The sequence below is a fragment of the Globicephala melas genome, chromosome 5 (assembly GCF_963455315.2).
Source record: "Globicephala melas chromosome 5, mGloMel1.2, whole genome shotgun sequence".
NCBI classification, from domain to species: domain Eukaryota; kingdom Metazoa; phylum Chordata; class Mammalia; order Artiodactyla; family Delphinidae; genus Globicephala; species Globicephala melas.
Window position 1 is genome coordinate 62,665 of NC_083318.1, and position 27,766 is coordinate 90,430.

Sequence of the window (27,766 nt, forward strand, 5' to 3'; positions counted from 1 at the left end):
CGCTGTAACCAGGGGACTGTCCAGAGCGGCTGGCACAGAGGGACGGGCAGCTGGCTGACGGGGGGCCAAGAGGAGACAGACCCCGCCCTCATCCTGCCTCATAAAATGCAGTTTCCTCTTCTAGACTGACGTTCTCCTTTAGAATTCTTGCAGCCTTTGGCCTCTGACACCTTCATTCATCAGCTGCTTGTGGTGGCAGGGTGGTGAGAGAGAGGTGGGCAGTCCCAGTTGGTCCACAGTGCCCAGAGCCCGAGGGACCCAGTGCAGTGACTCATCACAGGGCCACAGACGCGCCCCCCAACCGGTGTGGTGTCGTTGACCACACATATGTGTCCCCGCTGGAGCATGGGCTTCCCTAGAGCAGTCTGATTCTCCAGGGCCTGAGCAGGCTCACAGTATCAAGCTCTGTCATGTACTAGCTGCACGCAGTTAGTAGAACAAATATCGAGGAGTACTGAATGACGGCCATGGAGTCCTCATTTTACTTTAAATGCTTTACATTAGTGTATTTACGGGCTGGTACTGTGACGCCAACTGCTGTAATGGAAACTCTCTGGATTTGTGGAAAGTTCTTGGAGAACTTAGGTGTCTGGTTCGGTGGAATACACCCTTGGGGCTCTTTGGTTTCCAGTAGCAGGCAGTGGCTCAGAGGGCAAGGACAGGCTGCAAGGAGGGTCCGGCCTGGGACTGGTGGGCAATGCTGCAGGCTCCGGCACTGCCGAGACTGCTTGGGTCCAGACAGCTTCAGTCTCCTTGTCACTCAGCTTAGGACTTGCAGTCCGGGGAGGACCGCCCTGCTGTTTCCACGTCCTCCTGGCGGTGCTCGGGGGGACGGGGAGTAGTGGGTGCCGGGCGTGAGGGCAGCAGGTGTCTGTCACGGCAGGTTAGGTCTGCGAGCGAAAGCTGTAAGCTCAGGCAGCAAGAAGATGATGTGCTGTTCAGATTTTTCCCATATAAAATGCATTTTCCTTTTTACAGAAGCCACCTCAGTGCAACGCAAGGTGGTCGGAGCTAGATCTTCTCATCTTGCTGGGGACCGTGGGCCACACGTTGAGTCTGGGCGCAAGCAGCTTCATCGAAGAGGAGCCCCAGACGTGGTACTTCCTCGTCAACACGCTGTGTCTAGCTCTGTGCCACGAAATCTACAGAAACTGCTTTCTGGGAGACGACCGTGCGCCTCAGAGTTGCCCGCACGCGGGAGAGGACTTCGACGGGGTCGCAGCGGCCCCACAGGGCAAGAGCCCTGGCCCTGACGTGTGGGAGCTCGACAGAGCGTCCAGGCACCCCTCTCCCCTGGGAGCGCTCAGAGGCCCTGAAAGGTGGATGGTGCTGGCGAGCCCGTGGCTGATTCTGACCTGCTGCCGGCTGCTTCGGTCACTGAACCAGACGGGTGTGCAGTGGGCCCACCGGCCTGACCTGGGGCACTGGCTCACCAGGTGAGGGCAAAAGCCGTGGCCTCGGGCCAGAGCCTCCGTAGGCCTGTTTTTCATATTCAGGATAGAAATGGCATTTGAGATCTGAAGAAATAGAAAACTAACCCATGATTTGACATTGAGAGGTGAATTTATTTGAGGCTAGCTTGGTAGTTTGGTTTTTTATCGCTGAATCCCTGTAAGTGTTCATGTTTGAGAACCTGTGAATTTTAAAATGATCACTGCAGCAGGATGTAGTTTGTCCCTCGCTGCCCTGCCCCGCTGGTGCGAGGCTGGGGTGACAGGCTGGCAGGGCCTGTGCCCAGGAGCCCTTGGGAGAGTGGCTTTGCCTTCTGGGCTTCCGCCCTTCTCTCCCCGCCCCCAGGAAGGGCAGCTGCGTTGGTTGGAGCCTGTAGGTGAGCCTTCAGCCTCCTCTGAGGCCTCTCACGAGTGGCTGGGAAATGTAGTAGAAAGTATAGCAGGTACAGAAGATTGAAGTACAGAGAAGAAACTAGGACAGAAAAGACCAGCATTTGGTCATATCATAAGTTTTACTCTCTGTCAGTGAAGGCTTAGAAAACTAAAGTATGGGAGCAGTGAAATGAGAAAGTGTTTCCAAGAGTGGCAAGGGTCACTGTCGGATCGCTGGGAAGAGCTTCTGTAAGAATTGTCAGCAGGAAGCAGGGCTCAGGAAGGTCGTAGACACGTTCCTAAAGGAGGAAGTGGCAAAGGAGAGAACAGGAAGTGCTCACTCCTGCTCGTGATTCGGGAACTTCAGTTAGATAAGAATGTGCGGTTTTATATGTGATGAGGGAGGGGACAAAAACCCAGGCTTGGCGAGCACCGGGGAGTCCTGGGGCCACACACTGGCACAGTCCTTTTGGAAGATACCTGGAATTGTACATCAAAGGCCGTAAGCTTGTTTATTCCTCTGGCCAAATAATCCTCATGATAAATTTCTACCAAGTGTTAACAGTACTAGCAAACCTTCGGCAACCATAGTAATCACAGGTAGCGTTTTTCAGGTTCCTGCTGTGTGCCCACTCATTTCATTTTCACAGCAACCCTGAAGAGAGGGCGCTGGCCTGTCTGCGCTTGGGGTGTGAAAGCAGAGGGGAGCTGAGGCAGCACCAGGCGGAGCCAGAGCACGTGAGGATGAGAGCGTGCTGGGGCAGCACAACGACCTCACTTCTTATTTTCCTGGGAAGCTGCAGCACTGCGGGAAGATCTGCTGATTTCCACCCACAGATGCACTAACATGGTGTGTAGGGATGCTGCCACCACCCCTGGCCCACTCTCCAGGGTGCAGCTGTGCCCACTCCTGGGTCTAGACCCTCCTCCAGCACACTGAACCCCCACCCCTTTCCATCAAGGGCGCTCCCCTCCTGCAGCACGATTCTCCCTGTCAGTTTGTAAAGAGGCTGCAGTTTCGGTGATTCCTCCTCCAGGGCAGAGCCTTTGAGAGACGCCCAATCACCGTCTCTATGCTCCATTTTCCATTTGTGACAATTAACAATCCAGGATCTGCATGGAACATGCAGCTTACAGAGCAACAACAGAGGCCCCAGCGTGGCCCCCATCACCGTCTGCCATTCCCGGGACCCGTGCCCTGACACTGGCCTCCTTTCCTCTGCATCTTCCCAAGTTCGTCTTTCCGCGTGGCGTATACATGCCTCGGGTTAACGGCTCGTGAACACGTGGGCTTTGTGAGTGCGAGCTGCAGTGACTAGCATGGGAAAGAGCCCTGCTTTCCCAGGGCTCAGCTCGCCGAGGTGGCAGGGAGCGGTGGGCAAGGGCCGGGCAGAGAGAGGGCCTGTGACAGCCACGTGCCCAGCCTCTTCACCAGATCTCCCCGCCTGGGAGGGGGCAGACGCTCCTGCGTGAGTCTGTGTGCACTGACGAGTGAATGCAAGAGGACAGTGCCAGGATGTGTGCGTCTCCCGTGAGCGGGCGCACGCGGGTAAATGTGCAGTTTGCACACAACCTCTTCACCTGTGGTTGGGGAAAATGAGGCTGCCCCAGAAAGGGGGCACCAGGGCAGCCAGCGGGCAGTGTTGGATATATCGCTGCCCTGGCCAGTGCAGAGCTGATGGTAGCTACCAATTGTGAATGAGCAATGAGAGATTGGGTTAACGGCCCTTTATTTGTTCCACTTTAAGAACCTCTGTTTGAATTTAAAAAACAAAAAATTTTCTTTTTTGCTTTTCAGGAAAATGAGCTCTTTTTCCTACAGTTCTGAGAAAGCCACTTGGTGTAGATCCGTAATATCGCTAGTTATCCTTGGTAGTAATTTTTGGCATTTTACATTTCATTTCAGCTCTGATCATAAGGCTGAACTGTCTGTTCTGGCCGCAGTTTCCCTCATCATGATTTTTGTGTTGGTTCAGAAGAGGTGCTCCCTGGCATCAAAAGTGGCCATGGCGTTTGGCCTGCTGGGCATCTATTGCTACAGGGTGGCCATTGGAAATCTGCTGTTCCCATGGCAGCAAAACAACAAAGACATTTCAAAGTAAGTGTACTGGCAGACACAAGCACTTGTTTTTAGATCTGTTCTAATGTTTTATGTACTAAAAAATGCCATGCAATCTTGAGAACATTGGAGTTTGGTCTTTGTGAATTGTGATTTTGTCAACGGTTACTGACAATGCCTCAGTGAACCAATTCTGTTAGCCTCTTTTTTTGAAAGGAGAGAGACGAATAACCTGGAAGTAAGGTCACTAAGATTTATTTATTTTTTTTAGTAAGGAGTTCTTTAAAAATAAAGAATTTAAAGGATTCAGTTTTGCTCCATCAAGAAGTAACTAGTAATGAGGATAATAACGAGTGGATGCTGCCTAGGAGTTGGGGGGTGAAGCATGCCAGAAAACCAAACTTTCCCATAACTTACGTGAGTTCCTGGAGCGGAGGCTCATGGTGATTGAATCGTCAGGACCACTTTTTGCATGTCAAAGTGGCAGCTTTTTTGTTTTTAATGGTGATGTGGGCTGGGGTGGGCAGAGCCTGTTCTGGAGGGCTGTTCGTAAAACGTGTTAAGAACCTTGACTTTGTCCAACCCTCTGACTTGGGTGTCCTTTTCTAGAATTTATCTCAAAAATACAACCAGAGGTGAGGCGAGAGACTGGGATATGGGCATGCTCTCTGAAGCATTACTTTACAGTTGCACAGAGTAAAAAACAAGGTAGTTGGCCAACAGTAGTGGGTAAGCCTCGGAGTTATGGTTTCAGGTCTTACATTTAAGTCTTTAATCCATTTTGAATTTATTTTTGTGCATGATGTAAGAGAGTTGTCCAGTTTGATTCTTTTAAACGTAGCTGTGTAGTTTTCCCAACACCATTTATTGAAGAGGCTGTCTTTCCCCCATTGTATATTGTTGCCTCTTTTGTTGTAGATTAATTGCCCATATAAGTGTAGGTTCATCTGGGCTCTCTCTTCTGTTCCATTGATCTATGTGTGTGTGTGTGTGTTTGTGCATTACCATACTGTTTTGATTACTGTAGCTGTGTAATATGGTTTAAAGTTAGGGCACGTGATACCTCCATCTTTGTTCTTCTTTCTCAAGGTTGTTTTGGCTATTTGGGGTCTTTTGTGTTTCCCTACAAATTTTAGAATTCTTTGTTCTAGTTCTGTGAAAAACACCATTGGTATTTTGATAGGGATTACATTGAATCTGTAGATTGCTTTGCATAGTATGGTCATTTTAACAGTATTAATTCTTCCAATCCAAGAACATGGGATATCTTTCCATCAGTTTGTGTTGTCTTCAGTTTCTTTCATCAGTGTCTTATCGTTTTCCAAATACAGGTCTTTTACCTCCTTAGTTAGATTTATTTCTAGGTATTTTATTCTTTTGATGCAGTTGTCAGTGGGATTGTTTTCTTAATTTCTCTTTATGATAGTTTGTTGTTAGTTATAGAAATGCAACAGATTTCTGTTTATTAACTTTGTACCCTGCAACTTTACTGAATTCATTGATGAGCTCTAGTAGTTTTTTGGTATTGTCTTTAGGATTTTCTATGTATAGTATCATGGCATCTGCAAACAGTGACAGTTTTATTTCTTCCTTTCCAATTTGGATGTCTTTTATTTCTTTCTCTTATCTGATTGCTGTGGCTAGGACTTCCAATACTATATTGAATAAAAGTGGCGAGAGTGGGCATCCTTGTCTTGTTCTTGATCTAGATCTTTTCACCACGGAGTATGTTAGCTGTGGTCTTATCGTATGTGGCCTTTATTATGTTGAGGTATGTTCCCTCTATACCCACTTTCTAGAGAGTTGTTTTTTCTTTTTATCGTAAATGGTGTTGAATTTTGTGAACTGCTTTTTCTGCATCTATTGAGATGACCATATGGTCTTCATTCTTCAGTTTGTTAATGTTGTGAATCACTCTGATTGATTTGTGGCTATTGAACCGTCTTTGCATCCTTGGGATAAATCCTGCTTCAGCATGGTGTGTGATCCATTTAATGTTTTGCTGAATTCGGTTTGCTAATATTTTGTTGAGGATTTGTTACCTGTGTTCATCAGTGATATTGGCCTATAATTTTTCTGTGTGCAATATCTTTGTCTGGTTTTGGTATCAGGGTGATGCTGGCCTCATAGTATGAGTTTGGAAGCATTCCTTCCTCTGTAGTTTTTTGGAATAGTTTGAGAAGGATAGGTATTAACTCTTCTCTGGATGTTTGGTATTGCTTTCCTAATCAGAGAAAGAAAAGCAAGTGTTATCCTCTCTAAAAAGGTGTCAAGGTGAATTCTGAGGGCTATGGCCCGGTTGTTTGGGTGGCTGAGGGGCACAAGGGCCACACCTGGAAACAAGACCTGTCAACTGGTGTGGGACGTCAAGGTGATGCCAAGGGCCTGGCTGAGGTGACGGCAGAGTGGCAGGCCTTCACCTGAGGCAGGGAGGTCAGGTGGGGAGGGCATGGTGGGGAGACATCTTAAAGACTGTTCACTTCAAAGTCTGAGACTCTGGGCAGATGTCAAGGCTGGATGTCACATGTGAGGGCGTCCAATCCAGGGGTGTTTGTTTAAATCTCAAAGTGCAACACATGAATAAATTCCTCTTTCCTCTCGGATACACCTGATTTCACTTCAAGACTTCGATGACTTCCTTACCTTTCATGGATAGAACAGCATGTACCTTGTTGGTGCCCAAAATATAGGCCAGTGCACCCTTTCATTAACCTGCACTGCTTGGTTCACATCCGTCCCGTAGAATGCTTCCATCCGCCACCCCGATCTGTCCTGATTCTAGACCCCTCTTGGTTCCAGATCTGCCCCAGTTCTAAAGCTGCCCTAATTCTAGGTCTGCCTGAAAGCTGCTTCTCTCCTTTCAATCCCCGCAGGTGCTGCTGTCCATCAGTATTCTAGAATCCTCTACATTTAACTCTTGACTTTCATCTCCACTCTGAAGCCCAGACCTGGCTGGAGCAGAAAGCCAATTTTCAGTGTTCTGGATGTGCGGGCACAGCTGACTGGTGAGGGCAAGAGGTGGACCCATTAAAGGCATCCAGTGGCGCTCTCCCTCCTGTTCACAGTCAGTCCTCCTTGATACAGAACCCAGCCCCTTTCTTCTTTGAAACTTCTCTGATCCCTTGGACCTTTGCTCATTTCCCCCTCTTTGACCCTGTGGGTCCGTCATCAGCACTCAGCTTAGCACACACCTTGGCGTGGTTGCATCTGACCCCAGCTCCTGCACCAGGGTGAGCCCCATGGCGGGCCTCATATCAGCCTCTCGTGTCTCCATGTTGCCAGTAGATAGTGCTCCACTCTTTAAACTAAACTGATCATCCTAAAAAAAAAAAACCATTTTTTAAAAACGCAGAAACTGGGCTTCCCCGGTGGCGCAGTGGTTGAGAATCCAGCTGCCAGTGCAGGGGACACGGGTTTGATCCCCGGTCCGGGAAGATCCCACATGCCGCCGAGCAACTGAGCCCGTGTGCCACGACTACCGAGCCTGTGCTCTAGAGCCCGCAAGCCACAACTACTGAGCCCACGTGCCACAACTACTGAAGCCCGCACGCCTAGAGCCCATGCTCTGCAACAAGAGAAGCCACCACAGTGAGAAGCCCATGCACGGCAACGAAGAGTAGCCCCCGATCACTGCGACTAGAGGGAGCCCCGCATGCAGCAACAAAGACCCAACGCAGCCAAAAATAAATAATAAATAAGATAAATAAGTTTATTTTTAAAAAATGTATAAACCTTTTCCTAAGAAAATCTGATATAGGAAAATTCAGTTTTCAACACAGATACATTCTTTTTTTTTTAATTTATTTACTTTATTTAATTTCGGCTGCATTGGGTCTTCATTGCTGTGTGCAGCTTTCTCTAGTTGAGGCGAGCGGGGGCCACTCTTTGTTGCAGTGCGCGGGCTTCTCATTGCAGTGGCTTCTCTTGTTGTGGAGCACGGGCTCTAGGCGTGCGGGCTTCAGTAGTTGTGGCACTCGGGCTCCAGAGCACAGGCTCAGTAGTTGCGGCACATGGGCTTAGTGACTCTGCTGCATGTGGGATCTTCCCGGACCAGGGCTTGCTTGAACCCGTGTCCCCTGCATTAGCAGGCAGATTCTTAACCACTGCGCCACCAAGGATGTCCCCAGATACATTCTTAAGGTGAACATTTCATTTAAAATTTGATTTACTTAGCGTCACTTTAAATAATCAGCTTTTCTAGTACTGTATAAAATGTTTGATTTATGAAATTGATCTAAAATATGTTTTAGGAATGTATAGTGCCATAAATTGTATCCTTTACAGATGATGACTGTGCTAAAGTACTTAATCCACAGTAGTATTTAACATTTACCGTGTGCCAAACGCTTTACGTGCGTTCTCTTGTTTAATTGTCAGGACAGCCTTGTGAGGTGTAGGTACCATTTCTCTTCATTTTATGAATAAGAAGCTGAGCATCAGAAGTTGTAATTAACTTGCCCCAACAGCAGAGCTCGTCTGTGGCAGTGCCCAGACTAACCTGGCGCCACCTTCCTCCAGACCCGCAGTCTGGACCGCACCACTGTATGTGTGTGTCTGTACACACATGCAAGCACGTACTTAAATCTGCTTGGTTGTGAACATGCTCGGTTGTGTCTTAGCATTTATGAACTTACGGAATTTCCTGACAGAGCTGGACCTTATCCTACTGCAGTGTTTTTTCAAACTAACTATGCAAAGCAGGTGGACAGTTCTTTCGGCTACAAGTAATGGCTCTGGTCCTACACCTAGGTGATCCTTGGGCCACAGGAGCAAGTTTTCCTGTAAGCCGGCTCCATCAGAGAAGTGAGCACAGAGCGGACAGGCCTGCCGGCCTCTGGGCGGGGCGTCCTGGGAGGCTGATGTGCAGAGGCAGACGCCCTCACTTCCACAGAGCTCCCCCGGCGGGTGGGTCCTGAAGCTTGTACTGTCAGCTCAGTAGACACGTGGTTTTCATGGGATAACGTGTGCTTGAATTTTTCTAGCTGGTGCTAATGAATCTGACTTCTTTTGCTTTCTTTAGGGGCATCACCGAAGCTCGTTTTGTTTATGTCTTTGTCCTTGGCATTCTGTTCACGGGCACCAAAGGCTTGCTTAAATCTCAGATCACTGCTGATGACTTCACAGTCAAGACCGTGGGCCTCTGGGAAATATACAGCGGGTTAGTTCTGCTGGCGGCGCTGCTCCTCAGACCTCACAATCTTCCCGTCTTAGCCCTGAGCCTCGTCATCCAGACCATCATGACTCAGTTCGTCTGGCGGCCCCTGAGGCACGACGCAGCTGAGGTCACCGTGATGCATTACTGGTTCGGTCAAGCGTTCTTCTATTTTCAGGTAGGTTTTCATCATTATCGTGGGTAGAAGACTATTAACTTTTTATGTCGTTTATCTTTTAGTTTTTCTTTGAGAAAATTTTACCATAAGCTAGGAAGTTATGCTGTATGTTTAGTGAAAGAACTGTCAGTATGGCGTGGTGAATCACGCTTAAATTGCACGTGTAGCGTAAAGTGCGTTTAGTCATTTAAGACAGACGTCCTTGGTGGGGTGTATAGTAGCTGCGCTGGATCTGCTCTCAGCGGGCGGTTAGGGCAGCGCATCATGTTCCCGTGGCTTTATCAGATGTGGATGATGACTGCTCTCACCTGCTCCCTTGGCTGTCAGCACTAGGCATTTCTGGGGCTCCCCACTTGGTTATTAATCTCTTGGGCCCCGTGCTTGTCACGTCCTCTCCCGTGTTGAAGGGCCCATAAAGGCAAGTCCAGCCGCCTCCAGGGTAGACCTCAGTGTGCAGCTGTGTACTTGGGAAGCACCTGGACAGGTGAACAGAGCATCCAGCTCCCGGCCTTGGAGGGACCGAGTTCCACCCCAGCCTTCCCGCATCGCTGCCCTGGGTCAGGTGGCCCCGCCCTCGACCTGTACCGCACACATCTCCCCTGAGGGTGGAGCGCAATCGCCGGAGTCCCCATCTCGCTCCGCGCTGTCCGGCCAAGGAACTTTGCAAACCGACTGAACGTCTGAGTGTGTTTTCTCGTCTGTACAGTGAGGATCTGCATTTCCTCCCTCCTCTGTCCAGACCCTGGAGCTTGCCTGGTGCCCCGTGTCCCGGCAGCTTGGCCTGGGGCCTCTTCCTCGTCTCCTGGTTTCTGGCTGCTTCCAGCCTCACCACAGTTGCATGGCTTTTCCTTTTGTTCCCTGAAGCCCAGAAGTGGGCAGGGGTAAAGTACTAGAAATCTGTAAGTCCTGGAGGGATGTGACCTGACCCTCCCCCTGTCTGTGCCTCCCCAATCCTCCAGCCCCACTTTGCTTCCATCTCCCTTTCACTCCAGCTGTAGCCTCGCCCCAAGGACCCCCACTTTCAGTGCCTACCGTTGTCACCAGGACCCCGCAGCGACGCCACAGCTGGGGTCCTTGCGGACCCAGGGCGTGGACCGCACCACCCTGGCGTCTGAGCCGCCCGTCGCGGGAAGGCGCCCTCTCTGACAGCCGAGCACTGGCCCGCGGGTTCTGTTCCTGTGTGTGCCTCATGCTGTGTTACCACCGAGGACACAGCTGTTCATACCTCTCAGAAGGTCACAGGCGTCATGGATGTGGGGAAGTGCAGAGCTTGCATTTCCAGAATTGCGGAGTACCAGCCGGGAGTGGGAAGACAGCGAAGGGACCAGCGTGAACGTGGGCCCCAAGGGAGGAGGGAGGAGAGCGGCCGAGTACCTCTTCCGGGCGCACCTGCGTCAGAGCTGTCCTGCCGGCCGGTTGGCGTAGCTCATGTGTGGCCTCGGAAGGACTGTAGGTTTCACTGCACATTTCAAGAAATGTCCAGATGGCCCATGTCAGTCTGTTTCCTCTCTTCATCTGGACGTCACTTGCAGGCCTGTTCCTGGGGGTTGCCTCCCGTCTGGAGGTCAGTTAATGATGGTCACTCTGTCTCTGAGCACAAGTGGCTTGGTGGGGAATGGGAACGCTGTCACATCGGAAGATCGCCTCGTCCCTCTGCCTTCTCCAGGCTCCCCAGGGCCCAGCTGAACCGTGGGCCTGTCTGAAGAACACAGGACACCCCTGCCCGGGGGCGCACAGCCCCACAGCTCTGCGTGGGACGCCTCCCGGCAGCGCCCACACAGTCTGCAAGCTGCAGGTGTGTCCTGGGGGCACAGCAGACCCTGCTGGCCTGATCAGGCAGGTGCCCACAGTCTCCCTCTGAACCCAGACGGAGAAGGCGGCTACTGCTCAGGCAGCCTGGCTCCGCGCTGAGGCCTCAGTGTCAGGAAGACTGAGCACAGGTGGCGCCCGAGCGGGGAGGCAGACTCTGGCGTTCGGTGTGCTCCCCTGGGGGGCATGTGGCCTCGTCCCTCGGGGGTGAGCACGAAGCTTCCGTGACGGCATGTGTTGCTGGCGCGTCTCAGGCGCTGCCCGTGGGCAGCCAGAGTGCATGAGTCCAGCGACCACGGGCGTCCCTGCAGTGGCGCCGTCAGACGTGCTAGAGGTCCTCGGGGGCAGCGCAGGTCGGCCCTTGCACGGCGGGCCCCACAGCAGGCCAGACGAGCAGCAGTTGTGCGGCCTTGGGAGCAGAGCGCCCCTGGGGCCGTGCTCATCTCCCCTCCCACAGCCCTTCCCTCGGGCATCTCCCTTTTCTCACTGTCGGGTTTCCTGGCAGGAGAATCACAGGCTCTCCGCTCCTTCTTCCGGCCTTCAGCTCACCAGCTCCTCGTGGTATGGGGTCAGGAGCGTGGTGCCCAGCTGGCATCCACAGCTCTCCGCGGGCCCCTGGGTCTCTCCCTGCCTCGGTTCCTCACCTGCACGGTGTCAGGACTGTTGAGGATCTAGAGAGTTAACGCAAGGAAAGCCCCAGAGCATGCAGGCCGCGCCTTAGGTCGACCCTCTCTGACGGCTGAATCGGCTTCAGCGGGACCTCCAGCGACCTGCCTGGTGTGGGACCCGCTTTTCCATCTTCGGCCCACCTCCCCTCAGCATGGCGTTTGGGACTCTTGTTCTCCCTCCCCTGCTCCTCTCGCAGCTCTAGGGTCTCCTCCTTCTCCAGGGAGGGAGTCGTGCAGTTGGGGGAAAGCCCAGGCGGACGTGGGCAGAGCAGGGGGTCAAGGGGAAGCTGCACGAGGGAGGTTATTGTCGAGGGAAGAGCGCGGCTCTGACATGTGTGGGGTCTGCACCACGAGCCAGTGACTGCCTGGAGTGCCACACGGCTGAGGGAGAAGGCGGTGGGCTTCACCCAGCCGGACTTGTGTCCCAGGCCGTCGGGTCAGGAGCTCCCGGGAGGGGCCTTCGCTGGGCTGGGACAGACATTTGTGCCGTCAGACCCGTAAACATCATGAGTGTCTCAGAAAAGGCCCCCAGCGTCAATAAAGACTGAGAGTGGAGAGGGACTGAACCTCGTGAGACCCTTCCCTGGGATTCAAAACCCCACCCTCCCTGCGTGGGGCAAGCTGTCCTGTTACTGGCCCAGATCTTGCATCTGACACCTGAGCCGTACGCCAGGCAGCCAGCCCGCCCTCCCTCTCCCACCTAACAGTGGCGTCCACCCTCGAGCGAGCCGTGTGGCAACACCGCCCTCAGCTCCCCCGTGCCACGTGCAGCCCCCAGACTGGGTCCCTGAGGAGGGAGGTCGGTGTGTCTGTCTGAAGTAAATAGATCTGGGGAAGTTTGGAATTTTCCATAGTTCATCATCAGACTTACATTTGTATAGTCTCTCGAAGGTAAAAGACATTCCACTTGCTCCTCCTGCCTGGGTGTGAGGCGGGCAGGTGGAGGGACAGCATCTAAGGTCAGCCCCGGAACCAGGAGTGAACGGGCAGCTGGGGCGCCTGTGTGTCCAGGTCACCGTGACCGGCTCTCACAGTTGCTAGTGGCCATGGTACGAGACCAGCCGGCTCAGCCTGTTTCTCCCCATGTCCAGGGAAACTCCAACAACATCGCCACCGTGGACATCTCAGCAGGCTTCGTGGGCCTGGACGCCTACGTGGAGATCCCAGCCATGCTCCTGACGACGTTTGCGACATACACGGGGCCTGTGCTGTGGGCCAGCCACCTGGTAAACTTCCTGACCTCAGAAGCCAGCAGGTGAGGCTCCTTCGTCTTTAATCTGATGGCAGATCAACTCATGTTCCAGAGACAGGGTGCCTGAACCCCAAGGGCTCAAAGGTCTCGATTTGCATCCGTTTCCTTGACCTTGAACAGTCCACAGTGCGTGGCAGGGCTGGTCTGTGTGGGGGCGGCTCAGACACCCCTGCTGGCTTTCTCCAGCTCATACCAAGGTGTGTCTCCAGAGGGACAAGAAGGAAGGTCTCTTTTCATTTTCTCTGCTTGCCGGTGACCTGGTTGGAGCACGGGGCAGGGGGGGATGGCAGAGGGGATGGCGGTGGGGAGGGGGGGTTCCCTTTGGAACAAGAGAACAGGAGATGCTGCTTCTCACTTCCAGGATCCCTGCTGGAGGGAGACAGGAGCCTGGACAGTCCTGAGGGGCTGGCCATGAGGCTGCGACTCTGTGTTGCCCTGTCCTGCCCCCATGAAGTCCAACGGTCACCAGCCCCAAAGGCTCCTTTCCCAGCAGACTGACGGGGCAGCCCACTGCTCTGTCCTGCCCAGCACATCCATCCGTCCACCCCTCCCCTGCCTGTTTACTCCACAGCATTCCCCTCCCCTCGCATGCAGTGCTTCCTTCCTTGTTTATACCCGCTCCCCTCAGAAAGGGGGCTTCGTGAGGAAGGCGCCTCCAGCTTCTACCCACACAGTGACCTCGGTGCCTGGGCCCACCTGGCAGAGTGCAGCCCAGGTGGTGTGTGGCTGCCTGATTCTGCGCTTCCCACACGGGCCCTGGCTCCCCGGTCTGTAAAACGGGCGATGGTGTCGCCGCCATGGGTTGTAGGCCCATGTGAGGTGCCGCGGGGTGTGAGGCTCCCTTAGTGCCTCTGAACTCCTAACACGCTCCCCTCCGCACCCCGGGGGGCCAGGCGGGTCAGGGAGGCCCCAGGAGGACACTTTGCAGCTGAGGGGAGGGCGAGCTTTCTGCCCCCGCCCCCCTCGGGGCCCGCACCTCCCCGCCCGAGTTAACAGCACAGGCCTCACTGCGGTGACGTCTGACCCCACACTGAACCCGCCCCCGCTTCCTCGGCCCCCTTCACGGGTTCTTCTCAGTCCCACGTGTCACCCCCAGACCAGCTCCTGAGACACAGGCCTCCGGCACCCTCTGCCTCTGCACCAAGCTCACGTCCACATCGGTGGACGGGGCGAAGGTGAGCGTCAGATTTTGGAGCAAGAAAGCAAGGGACGGCTCCCCCTGAGGAGGGTGGGCTTCTGCTCTGAGGCCGCGGCTCCCGGTGGGCTCCACCTGCTCTCCAAAGTGCCATGGCTGAGCCTTGGCTTCCCCAGCGAGAGGCTCTCTTTCCCCAGCTGCAGGCTTCCTGAGGACGAGGAGTGCCTGCGTGTGGCCTCTGGGGTGTCTGTGGGCAGACTCCCCTCTGATCAGCCGCTGCCTATCTGGTCTCCCGCGAGCCGAGCGCCTCTGGCGGGAGCGGACGGACGTGGGGTCGCTGTGGGGGAGCCCAGGACGCCCTTCCAGGCTTTCGTGCTGGACGTGAGCCCACGTCAGCGCAGGATCGCTGCCGAGCTGGGGGTTCTTTCATTAGCGGATTCCTAGATGCCCCGGGGGGTGGGTTTGGTGGGGTCGAGAGGCCCAAACTGACCGACAGGTGTCTTTGCATGTCGGGGACCAAGGGGCCGTGAGCCGGTGAGGTGCGCTCACTGCTGCCCCAGAGGGCTGCCTGCCCTGGAGCACGGCTCTCTGCGTGTACCGCGTCTGCAGACCCCAGGTCTGCTGGGCAGGGGGACCCAGGCGGGTGAGGGCCAGACGGTGAGAGCCTGGGCTTCTGTGAAGAGCAGCTTCCTGGTGCTAAATTCACAGCTTGATTTTCCTGGCGCTTCTCATCTATTGCACTTGTACTGGGGAGAAAAAAGACAGATGAAAGCATTTCTTTAAAGTGAGTTGAAGCATTTTAATCAGTTGGAGAGTGTTATATGACGTTTTCCCTAATTAAGGAATGTTTCTCCTTTATTTTAGAAAAGGTTTTTCTTCATTTTCACTCAAGTTTCACTCATTGTTTCTACTTTTTCTAGTAAAATAAGAAAACTATAACCAGATTAAAGTGGTAGAAAAAGAAAACATATTTCTAATGGCTTAAAATTTGGGCACTGGGTGGCCCGTGCCCCTCTGCTTTGGGAGCTGGCCTCCGGTCTGGAGCTCAGCAGCAGGGACAGCCGAGTGGTCCAAGCTGCAGGTCCTTCGTTCATCCCCTAGGTCGCAAATTGTCATTTGTTGAGGTTACGGGAACTGTCACCCCACTGGCTGTCGCTCTGGGAAGGGACCTCAGTCAGTGTCTTCCGAGCGTGTGAAACCGAAACACAAGGAAGTGAGTGTCCTGAGCTCCCCTCCCTCACTGTCTGGTCAAGAGGGGAGTGGGGTCAGCAGGCTCCCAGCTGAGCACAGACGCCCTGATGCCCCAGGAGAGGGCAGCAGAGCCCGCGCTGAGGCCCGCCATCCACTAGGCCTTTCCCTAGGGTGCCCTTTGCTGGGTGTTGGGGGAAAGGCCCTGGGGAGGGAGGAGGCAATGCTTCGGGGCCCAGCTCTCCAGGGATCCCCTGCGGGATGGACTGGATCCCAAGTGGGACCCAAGGCGTGGGCATGAGGAGTCACTCCAGGAGCGCGTGGTCTGGTGGGGCAGCGGCGAAATGAGCCAGTCACAGCACTGCTGTGAGGGGTCAGGACGGCATCCCAGAAGAGGGCCTGCAGGTGGGCGTCGAGGCTGCGTGATGCGTCAAGAAGGAAGCAGAGCGTGCTGCCTACTGAGGGTGACGGGCAGCTGGAGAGCCCAGCAGGAAGGACGGGCACTGAAGCCCCAGTGGGGAGCCAGCTAGGGCCAGGCAAGGACACCTGCACGCGTGGCGGAGCCCCTGCGCCAGGAGGGGTTAGCAGCAGCGATGCATGTCGCGGAGACTCCGTGCGGGGTGTGAGGAGAGGCGCCAGGACCGGAATCTGGAAAGCCTGGCCCCCGAGGATCTGTGGGTTGACGAGGAGTGAAAGGTGCCTGGGTGATGGAATTTGTCATCCCGAAATGGTCACAGTCCCCGGAAGGTGCCTTGAAGAACAGGCTAGATTTATGTAAAGTGTGGGGATGGCTTGGAAGCAAAGGCAGTGCGTGCATGTGCCTTGAGGGGGACTGTTCTTATTTCAGGAGTGAGCCAACGTCCCCAGACCAGACCGGACACCCCCCTGGACACCACACGTATCTCATCCTTGCGTGATTTGCTTTTCATTGTTTATATGTTATAACGTGTATAATTTTAAAATAAATAACTGTAGAATTCGGGGGTGCATTTTTCAAAACTGTTTTGCAGATTGTGGTGGCCCTAAGTGACTGGAGGTGCCCGTCTGCAGCTGTCCTCTCCTCGGGCGCCACAGTGCCCACCAGACTAAGTCCCAGGAACAGGAATTACTGTAGTCAAAGTACAAATATCGATTATGTGTGTGTGTTCACGCCTCACATGAGCCAGAAGTGGCGTGTACTAACGCGCGTTTCCCTTTTTATTAACAGCGGTTCGGCGCTGAGTCATGCCTGCTTCTGCTACGCACTGATTTGTTCTATTCCAGTTTCTGCGTATATCATTTTTGTGACATCCCTGCGTTATCATTTATTTATATGGAGTGTCTTTTCTCCAAAACTTCTCTATGAGGGAATGCATCTACTCATCACAGCTGCTGTCTGTGTATTCTTCACAGCCATGGACCAAACCAACACAAAGTCTTAGACTAAGTTATTAAAAAGAATATATTTTTTAAACTTTACTGTTTACTTCATGGATTTGTATAATGAAAGAAATCTGTTTAAATGCAAGATCATTCTTAAAAAAACAAGGTGTGAATTCTATAATGTTGATAATAGTTTCCATTTCTTTGACTACCGTACTTGAATTTAGGTTAAATAGTAAGTGGTTTAAAAAGGTCATTTTGAAATACTTAGTTCGGATACGAATTGTATTCCCCTGTTGACAATCACTCCAGAAACTTCTGAACTTTTAATTTCCTCTGGATAAGTTACCCAAATATATCTGTTTAAACTGAAGAATAAAAAGTTTCCAGGTTTGTCACAGTGCACGGGAGCCTCGGAGGGCCTGGGGGCTCTGTGGGACAGGGCTCATCTGCTGCCGGGGTCCCCTCGCAGAGCTCAGGAACTACCGGGGTCCCCAGCTGCTTGGGTTTATGTGGGCTACGTCTGTCAGCATTTATGGCATTTAAAATTAAAACTAAGGCATTCAAAAATATGTATTCATTTGAAAATAAGGTTATAAACCCATTGTGTGTTAATATAACATTTTAAAGAAAAATATTTTTTCCAAAACAAAAATATTGAGCGAGGAGAGTGGCATTGCTTTACATTTTTGTAAATCTAATGTCTGACTTAATTGAAGGTGGTTGCATTCTGCATCTGTCTGTTGTGGTGTGTGTGTGTGGTTGCAGCAGTCGCACAGATATGTCATTGGAAAAGGGAAGAGTACTTTAATATCCTTTTCTGATCATCATGGATGTTCTTTCTTGATACTGCACTAAAATTGGACCTGTGGTAGTTTCTTAAAGGTTAGTTGGAGAAAGAAGAGATGAGCGTGTGTAAAACAGGTGAAGACCTACTCAGGTCTCACCTGAGTGAACAGACTGGCACCCACGTCCGCTGCCAGGTTTGACAAGGACTGTGGCCATGTTAGGTACTGTTGTTGGGGAAAGCTGGGTGAATTGTACGTGGGCCTCTCAGTAATATTTTTATAACTTGTGAGATTTAAACTTTTCAAAATAAAAGTTATTTTAAAAAAGAACAGATCAGTTGCATTGTGGAATCTGCAACCATATCACTGAACTTTCATGCTCTGCTTCATTAAAATCCATTGATCTGTCTTGCTCCCTGAATGGATCTTTTCCATGAGGGATCGGTCCGCTTCTGCCAGCATGTCCTAAGGGACCTGGTGCCCCTGTGCTGAGCTACGGCAGGGAGGTGCACCGTGACCACAGGCATGGCGGTTTGACCCACTGTTGTTCTTAATGTGCTTGGTGCCCATCACAGGCAGCCTGTAGAGTTTATTCGAAAGAATGAACCTCTGATCGTTCTTGCTGAGGTACTAGGAATTAGAGCCTGATTTCAGCCCCTGAACAGGTATTTGCTTCCTGGGTGCCAGCACATCCTGAGCTCTGGGGAACCTTACTGAACAAAACAGGCAAAACCCTGCCCTCATGGAGCTGACATTCTAATGGAAGAAGGCAGATAAAACTCAGATCCATTGTTCCCTGCTGAGAAGAAAATAATAAAGAGGGGAAGTGTGTAAAGAGTGGCCAAAATGCTGTTTTTAGAGAGGGTGTTCACAATCAGCTATTCTGAAGAAGCAACTTTGAGCAGAGCCCTGAACAAAGCGAGGACGAGCTACACCTAGGTCAGCACAGCCCCGCGGCAGGAAGGAGCTGAGGGAGATGGGCAAACAGGGAGGGAATGGAGCGGGCTGGCCAGCTGCTGCTGCAAGAGTGCCACAAAGCCAGGACAAAGGGGGACTGACCAGAGTACTGGAGGGGCACGTGCCCCAGGGGGAGCCGCTGAGGAAAGCAGGCAATGCCCTGTCTGCAAGGCCCTTTGCCTGTGACCCTCCCACCATCCTGGACTATTATTACCAGAACTAACCACAGATGAAAAACAGGTGTAGAGGCCGAAAATTCTGTTTGGGGCCACAAAGCTAGTGAATGTGTGGACAGTCTGAGCAGACACTATGAGGCTCTGCTGTGGTGAAGGACGTGGGATGAAGAGTTAAGTGCAAGAGAGCTGGTCCAGGGTCAGTGGCCCTCTGGGCTTAGTGGCCAGCGGAGGGCAGAGCAGCCACCCAGCAGGAATGCAGAGGAGGAGCAACCTGGGGATGCAGGCAGTGTGTGAGAACGCTCAGGGTCACCCCCGACCTGGTGTGAGAGGAGAAGTCTCCAGACCTCGCCTCCTGGCCCTGTGTTGGAAATGGCAGCATTCCCCCACCCCAGGTGCCCATCACACCCCCCTCAGTGGCATATGCCACCCATCGATGCACCCCGTCACCTGGCCTCAGTCACAGGCGTCTCTCGCCTGGGTTCTGAATAGAGCAGGCCACGGTCATCTTTGAAAGTAAAAACCAGGCAACAGTGCCCTGGTCAAAACCCTTCTAGGGCTCATCTCATTCATTTAGAACAAAACCCAAGCTCCTGGTCCTGGCCTGTGCCGCCCTGCCCTCACCTCAGCAGATGCCCTAGTCTGCAGCCTGCACCAGCTCCTTCTGCACACAAGGCAGTGCCCAGTCGTGTGTGGTACGGTTTATGGAGCTGTGCTTTCCTGCACTGTTTTCTTGACCTTGAACCTTCTTATTTCTCTTTTTGCTGCCCTCTTCCCCCTCCTCCTTTACCTTCCTAGGGCCTGCCCCACCCCACCTTTTTAAGGAAAAATAGTATTTTTTGTCATTTTTTAATTGTAAATACTTCAAACAATGAAGAAAAACACACCTATGATTGTGGATTTATGTGTTTCTTAGATCTGTTAGATTTTCTTCATATATTTTAAAACTGTTATTAGACACATATACACTGTTTGTTATATTTTCCTTATATATCTACTTTGTATCATCATGAAATATCCCTATTTATCTCCAGTAATACTCCTTGTCTTAAATTCTATTTTGGCTGATATTAATACTGCCACTCCAACTTTCTTATGATTACTGTTTGCATATATCTTTTTCCATCCTTTTAATTTCAGCCTACTGTGACTCTGTTTAAAGTGGCTCTTGTAAGCTCAAAATTTGCATCCTGATTTTTTAATCCAGTCTGACAATCTCTGCCTTGTAATTGAAATATTTAGTCCATTTACATTTAATGTAATTATTGATACAATTGGATTTAGAGCTGCCATTTTTCTCTTTGTTTCATTTTTGGTCATTGTTATCATTCTTCTGTGTCTCCTTTCTTGTCTTCTTTGGGTTAATTTAATACTTTTTAGTGTTCCATTTTATCTTCACCATTGTCTTTATATTAAACTAACAGACTATCTTTTAGAATAGTTTTTGTTGTATGGAAAAATTCAGTGGAAAGTACAGAGAGTTCTCATGTTACAGTCTCCTCTCTGCACACACACACAGCTTGCTCTATTATTAACATTGTGCGTTAGTGTGGTACACTTGTTACAATTGATGAGCCAATATTGATACATTATCATTAGCTAAAGTCCATAGTTGACATTAGTGTTCACTCTTTGTCTTATATATCTACTGGTTCTGAGAAATGTATAATGACATATATCTACTGGTATATCATCATATAAAATAATTTCACTGCCCTAAGAATCCCTCGTGCTCCACACCCTCCCTGGAGCCCCTGCTCTTTTTATTGTCTCCATGGCTGGAATGATACAGTCTGTAACTTTCCCAGGTTGGCCTTTTTCACTCAGTCACATGCATGTAAGTTTCCTCCATGTCTCTTTGTGGCCTGATAGCTCATTTCCTTTTAGTGCTGAATAATATCCCACTGTTTGGATGGACCACAGTTTATCCATTCACCTACTGAAGGACTTCTTGGGTTCTTCCAAGTTTTGACAACTATGAATAAAGTTGCTGTAAACATCTGTGACTGGCTAGTGTGCTCAGTGGGATTTCAGCCCCACTTGCCACACACCAAGATCTTGGGACACAGTGTAGAGCTGCATGCAGGGACCTGAGCAGAGCAGAGGGAGGTCCCTGGATATTAACTGTGCAGAGACCCCCCCCCCACCCAGAGCCCATGTCAGGAGGGATGAGAGCTCAAGAAGGAGGTCTGTATGAAAAGAAATCCTGGATTACTTGGAACATTTGAACACATGGAGAGAATGTTTTCACTTCTGTCAGAAGTTGGGGGTGGGGCTTCCCTGGTGGCACAGTGGTTAAGAATCCACGTGCCAATGCAGGGGACACGGGTTCGAGCCCTGGTCCGGGAAGATCCCACATGCCACAGAGCAACTAAGCCCGTGCGCCGCAACTACTGAGACTGCGCTCTAGAGCCCGCGAGCCACAACTACTGAGCCCGCGTGCCACAACTACTGAAACCCGGCGCCTAGAGCCTGTGCTCTGCAACAAGAGAAGCCACTGCAATGAGAAGCCCGCATACCACAACGAAGAGTAGCCCCCATTTGCCGCAACCAGAGAAAGCCCACGCGCAGCAACAAAGACCCAACGCAGCCAAAAATAAAAATTAATTAATTAAATACATTTATTAAAAAGAAAAAAATTAAAAGTTGGGGATGACATGGCCACAGGTTCATGGAAAACATCAGTTAGCTGTTAATTTCAACAAAAACAAGAAAGAGAATGTAGTCGCAGAACCCCATTTACCTCACCTGTGGACAATGTTTATGATCTTAATAAAGGAGAATACTGATTTGACCCCTAAAAATCCAGAAACTCTACTGGGGAGAGAAGGTTGTGTGTCAGGTGGAGGGTATAAAAAACTAGTCCCAATGTTCAATAGTAAGAAATCAGCGGGGGAAGGGATAAATTGGGCGATTGGGATTGACATATACACGCTACTATGTATAAACTAGATAACTAATAAGAACCAACTGTATAGCACAGGGAATTCTACTCAATACTCTGTAATAACCTATATAGGGAAAGAATCTTAAAAAAAAGAGTGAATATATTTATATGTATAACTGATTCACTTTGTCATACACCTGAAACTAACACAACATTGTAAATCAACTATACTCCAATAAAAATTTTGAAAAAAAGAAATCAGTAATCGTCTAAAATGGAAATAACCAGCACAGTAGTCATTTTTTCCATACATATGGAGGCATATTATCAAAGAAAATGGTTGCTTACAGGGGTGGAAATATGAATAGACAGATAAAACAATAGTACAATTGACTTTCAAATTAGACGTAGTATTAGCTTGACTTAAAATTGAACACTGGATTAGTATAATTTACCACAGTAACAGATTAATCCAGGAAAAAACTGTGGAAGGAAAATCAAAATGGAGTCAGTATTGCTAAGAGAGCTCTGAAATGGAGCTGGGGGCCACTGCGGGAGCTTATACGGTCCCAACCTGAATGGAATCTGACCTTTTGACCAGTTAAGCTCCCAATGAAGGCATCTGCCGGAAACTCCAGATGCTAATCTGACCCTCACCCTGATGACAGCCGTCACGTAAGGACGAATAGCTTCTTTCTTGCGTCAGAGCACAGCCTCATGGCTTTTGCTTTATCAGCCTCTGCCTCTTCTGTTCCCTGGAACACGCTTTTGGTTTTACCTGAATCTGTGCCTCCTGAATTATAATTCTTAAGACCCCAGATAAACTCTTTCCTTAGTTGCAAGCTTCTGTGGCTTTTTTTCCCCTTTGGTTGACAAAACAAATGATCATGATAATCGATGGAAAAATACATAGATAAATTCAATGCTTATTTATATTGGAAAAAAAAACCCCCACACACAAAAAAGCAAATCCATTCCCCCCAAAAAACTCTTAGCAAACTAAAAAGAGAAGAAACTTCCTTGATGTTAAAAAAGTTATCTACCAGAATTCCAGGCAAACCTCATATTTAATGACTTAGCTCAGAGAAAAGAAGAGGAGGCCTGTCATTCCACCTCTACTCAACTTTGTGTTGGAGATGTCCAGGAGGGAAAACTTTCCCCTTGTACCCACCTTGAGTTTTTGTGGCTGGACTAATAACATTGACACAGGGCAGATTAACAGGAGACAAAGACAGAAACTTAATTCATGAGCACAGAGGTCTCTTAGAAAGGACTTAAGAAGTGGCCAAAGCAGGCAGCTTTTAGACTTTTTAGACAAAGAAGCAATAAATTTGAGAGTAAGTGACAGGACAAAGAAATTTAGGTTTGGGTGCTTGACTAGGAAGGAATTTATGGGACTTCTCTGCTGGCACAGTGGTTAAGACTCCGTGCTCCCAATGCAGGGGGCCCGGGTTCGATCCCTGGTTAGAGAACTAGATCCCACATGCCACAACTAAGAGTTTGTGTGCCACAACTAAGACTCAACACAGCTAAATAAATAAATAAATAAAAAGGAATGTAAGCAAAATTTGGGTTTGAGTAGTAAAGAAGTAAAGGTTTGTTTAGACAGGTTTCTCGCCCTGAATTCCCTGTCTCTGGAGATAAGGGTGTCCTTCTACGTCCAGATGCAGGGAGGGCACCTTCACATGGGAGACATTTCCTGCTTTCAGGGCACAGAGGGGAATGTCAGAGTGTCTCAGTGTGTTGGCCATTTCCTAAGTAACTTTAATTCAAACTAACTAAAATGCCACTGAGGTACATTTTTCTACCTACCTTGGGCCCCAGCAGAGGTCTTAGCAAGAACACTTGGATCACTTGCAGAGTGTTTGGAAACCAAGGACATCATTTACGTCAACTGAAATTTTTAAATGCACAACGTGACAGCTGTGAGTTTCAGTTTTATTCAGGGACATTACTGATCACAATAGCCTAGGAGACGGTCTCTCAGGTAGCTCTGAGGAACTGCTCCGAAGAGGTAGGGGAGCAGTCAGTATATGTGGATTTTTTGGCTGGGAACTACTCCCATCGGGGAGTTTGAGCCACCCGTCTCCTCGCGTGGCCCCGCAATAAACCTTTCTCTGCTCCAAACTCCGACGTTTTGGTTGTTTGGCCTCACTGTGCGTCGGGCACGTGGACTTGTGTTCCGTAACAGTAGGTTAACAACTGCAGTGGTTAATGACCTGGCCCTTGTAGAACCCGATGGAAGACAACATTATTAGCCACAGATGATATTGGAAATGGACAAATAATTAGAACTAAAAAGAAATTTTTGCAATGTTGTTGGTTACAAAATTAGTACACCAGGTCAGTAACAGTCTTTACACCAGCAATAACCAAATAGAACATGAAGTTTTTAAAAAGGCAACATTTACAATAGCCACAAAAACTAAAATGCATCTCAGGGAAAATCTAACAAAAATCAGGCAAGGCAGTTACAAAGAAAAGTATTAAGCTTTATTGAAAAACATAAAAGAAGACACAAATAAGTGGAGAGATAGACCTATTCAAAGATGGAAGGACTCAAAATCACAGGATGGCATTCTGCTCAGAGTAATGTGTAAACCCATGCAATTCTAGCCCGCGCCCTGGCAAGGTAACGCAGGGTACGTGACGGTCTTATCTGAAATGCACATGGAAAGTGCCAAGAGCAACATTCTGAAGAAAGACATCGGACATGCAGTTCAATGGAGAAAAATGAATGACGTGGAAGAAAATTTGTGTAAATATAGAATATCAATACATGTGAGTGTCGGGGAGAGGGAAATTTTCCTGCCCCTTCTAGGTTCTTCCCGCTGGTCTAACAATTAAATTGACATGAGTCAAATTAACAGGAGAAAATCAAACTGTCAATGAAAAGTTAATTAGTCAATCTAAGGAAGAAATGGAAAATTTTATTTGCTCCAAATTTGAGGATTATAACCCATGAAGAGCATCTCAGAAAACTGAGAACCGTTCTGCCTGTTAGAAGTCAAGGCATAGTTACATACGTTTCTTGAGACAGAGGGCTATACATCAAAAGATGTGTTATTGACAGTTCACATAGTCCAGATCTAAGCGGCATCGTGATGGGGCATGTGACCCCTTAGAAGATCGAGACGGAATGTTATCTTTAAGGAGTTGCCTTGTTGGCACTGGGAGAACGTTGCTCTTTACGGTTGAGCAGGTGTTCCTGCCAATGGGGAGGTTTGCTTGACGCATAATGCGTATCCACAAAGCACGGTGAGGGCAGAGAGGAGGCCAAAGGGCAGAGGAAATGTTTTATGTTTAACTTTTTCTTGTCTTGCCATAAAATATGAGTTTTATTTCACAAAAGTTTACTAATACGTATACAGGGAGAGACCCAGGAAAACTGACCAAAATGGCCAAAGCCCTCACCTTTAATACCATCCTCAGCTAAAGACAGAAGAGGATGTTTAGGGTGGGATGAATCAATTACGGGCGGTTACAGGAAAAGCACAGTAAACAAGGGTAAGATTGTGGTGCAGATTTAAGTCAGTGCCTGCTCCACTGTTAAGAGTTTCTAGAGGTTTGGTCACCCTCCTCTTCCTGGTACAGAGGTGAAGACGCCCTCACAAATGGAGATTTCCCTTAAAAGTGTAAATGTTTCTTACAAAAGGGAAGGAAATTCCTGCTTGGTTTTCAGAGTTTTCCCCATGTCCTGCTGTTTCTTAGAAAATAACCAGCTTAAAATAATATGCTGTGAGACACATTTTAGGGTGGCAAATTTTGTTCCCCTATGTGAGAGATGATGTTACAAACAGCTTAAAAATAATAGATTTAATAAAGGCACTGAAATAAAAAAGAAAAGGTGTGAGAAAAATTAGCTACCCATACAATAAAGATAAAATGATAAAGGAGATACATGGATAGATGACAGAGAGATACACACACACATCTGATGACAAATTAAAATTATAATAGAGTAATCATAGTGAAACTGAAGAGGACCCTGTGGGGCTCCTGGACACAGAAGCCTTTCTGTGTCCCCTATTTCTTGTTTATAGGGAACAGACTCCAGCCTCCATGACCTTCCCTGAGTCCTAAATGGCAGGTCCAAATAGTTGCTAATCAGGGAAGGGAGGGGATGCAGAGACAAGGGAGGAGTGGCCAAAAAACAATAGCACAGCCTTGGGGGAGGATCCTGGTTCCCCTCAAGGGATACACATAACAATATCTTTAGGCCTCCCTGGTGGCACAGTGGTTAAAAATCCGCCTGCCGATGCAAGGGACATGAGTTCGAGCCCTGGTCCGGGAAGATCCCACATGCTGCAGAGCAACAAGCCTGTGCACCACAACTACTGAGCCCTCGTGCCACAACTACTAAAGCCCAAGCGCCTAGAGCACACGCTCTGCAACACAAGAAGCCACCGCAATGAGAAGCCTGTGCACCGCAGCGAAGAGTAGCCCCCGCTCGCTGCAACCTGAGAAAGCCCACGCGCAGCAACAAAGACCCAACGCAGCCAAAAATAAAATAAATAATACTTTTTTTAAAACACCAATATCTTTGAGCTTCTTACAGAACTAAAACCCCCAACAAATGGAAGACTTCAGCATTCTTCATTCCAGAGAAGACCACCTGAGGCCAGATTAAAGGAGCGCAGGCCCTGCACACACCCTGATCCTTACCAGCAACCTGCCTTTGAACCATTATAAAACTCCTCACCAAATCCTCCCGGGTGGGGCCACACAGTTTTTGAGGGGCATGAGCTCACTGTGGCCCCCTTTGCCTGGCAAAGCAATAAAGCTCTTCTTTTCTACTTCACACAAAACTCTGTCTCTGAGATTTGATTCGGCACCAGTGCACAGAGGCCAAGTTTTCGGCAACAATAGCTCAGGCTATGATCTTGGGCGGCCTTGGCCTGCAGCGACTTGAAGCAGGATTTCGATTCCTGGCCAGAGACTGAAGTCAGGCTGCGGCAGTGAGAACGCTGAATCCTAGCCACTAGACCAGTGGCCAGTGACAAGGCCCTGGCCCGTACGGCTTTGCAGAAAATGAATTTCCACAAAGAAACAGAAAGTAGTGAAATAAGTGAAGTGTTTATTAGGAGGAAAAAGAGTACGTGTGAATAGGCACACGGGGAGGCTCAGAGAGAGAGTGGCCTTCGTGGTAGTTTTTTTTGTTTTCTGGGGGGGTTTTGGGGGGTTTTTTTTGCGGTACGCGGGCCTCTCACTGTTGCGGCCTCTCCCGTTGCGGAGCACAGGCTCCGGACGCGCAGGCTCAGCGGCCATGGCTCACGGGCGCAGCCGCTCCGCGGCACGTGGGATCTTCCCGGACCGGGGCACGAACCCGCGTCCCCTGCATCGGCAGGCGGACTCTCAGCCACTGCGCCACCAGGGAAGCCCCTTCGTGGTAGTTTGAATCACTTTTATGGGGCATTTCTTCAGGTTTCCTTTGCCTCATTTGGAGTCCGTATTTGTTTTATCTCAGGACCCTCCCATGTATGTGCATCTCTTAGCCAAGAGGGATTCTAGTGAGGAGGCCTATGGGTAGGTTGGCATCACTCCCTTTCTGAGCTCCAAGGAGTCTTTCTGTGCCTGTGTAGTCGGGAAGGTCTCCTTGGCGTCAAGAATGAGAAACGCGTGGCCTCTCATCTGGGCGGGGCTCAGCTCGTCCGCCTCTGCATCCGGCAGGCTCTGCCCACGGGGGACAGACTCCAGCTGCTCAGCCTGGGGCCCATCTATCGCCTGCCTCAAGGCATACGAAAATGGAGTCAGGCAACCACTGAGGACCTGGTCTCGGACACTACCTGCACCACGGAGAACGTGAACTTTCTGAACCGTATTAAACTCAAGGACACCACCAGCCGTTCTCAAGACGGTGTCTGCTGGCCACTGCCAGCTGTAACCTTATGATCTCAAGGTCTCCCCTTCTAACTATGCAAACATTTCGGACTCCAACCAATCCTTGCTTAACTAGCATCCTTACTTCTTGCCAGCTCCAGTTATATTCTTGATAAAAAAAACTCATTTAACTAACTGTAACCTTGCTGATTTTGCCTTCATACGCATCCCCCGTTTTGTAGTCCCGCAGAACACAATGCAAGTAATCTTGAATTTGTGTCTCCTAACACCTAACAAACCCCAAATAAACACCTTTTTATTTTAATCAGGTCTCACCTCAGATTCTAAAATGTTGGTTAACACGTACATTTATATCTAATAATAAAGGAGAAAGTGAGATGTCTACCTTAAATTATAAACAAAGATAACTTCCCAGATGGATTAAAGGCCTTATTGGGGAGAGGGAACTTTCTCACTCTATCCCTCATGAGTTCTTGTGGCTGGACTAGTAATGA

General features: G+C 49.8%; 1 protein-coding gene across 5 annotated transcripts in view; it reads left to right on the top strand.

Moving 5' to 3' along the window:
* PIGG (phosphatidylinositol glycan anchor biosynthesis class G (EMM blood group)) overlaps positions 1-20,672 on the top strand; it is a 43,519-nt gene extending 22,847 nt beyond the window's left edge. For 4 of the 5 annotated variants that reach the window (XM_030851551.2, XM_060298830.2, XM_060298829.2 and 1 more), the window contains 5 exons: positions 979-1,436; positions 3,730-3,921; positions 8,903-9,212; positions 12,781-12,944; positions 16,472-20,672. In XM_030851551.2, coding sequence (XP_030707411.1) covers positions 979-1,436; positions 3,730-3,921; positions 8,903-9,212; positions 12,781-12,944; positions 16,472-16,685 — 1,338 coding nt within the window. In that variant the 3' untranslated portion in view covers positions 16,686-20,672. Of the gene's footprint in view, positions 1-978; positions 1,437-3,729; positions 3,922-6,755; positions 6,888-8,902; positions 9,213-12,780; positions 12,945-16,471 lie in introns of those variants that run through there. The other variant, XR_004038185.2, reaches the window with a different exon arrangement.
* The last annotated feature ends 7,094 nt before the right edge of the window (positions 20,673-27,766 follow it).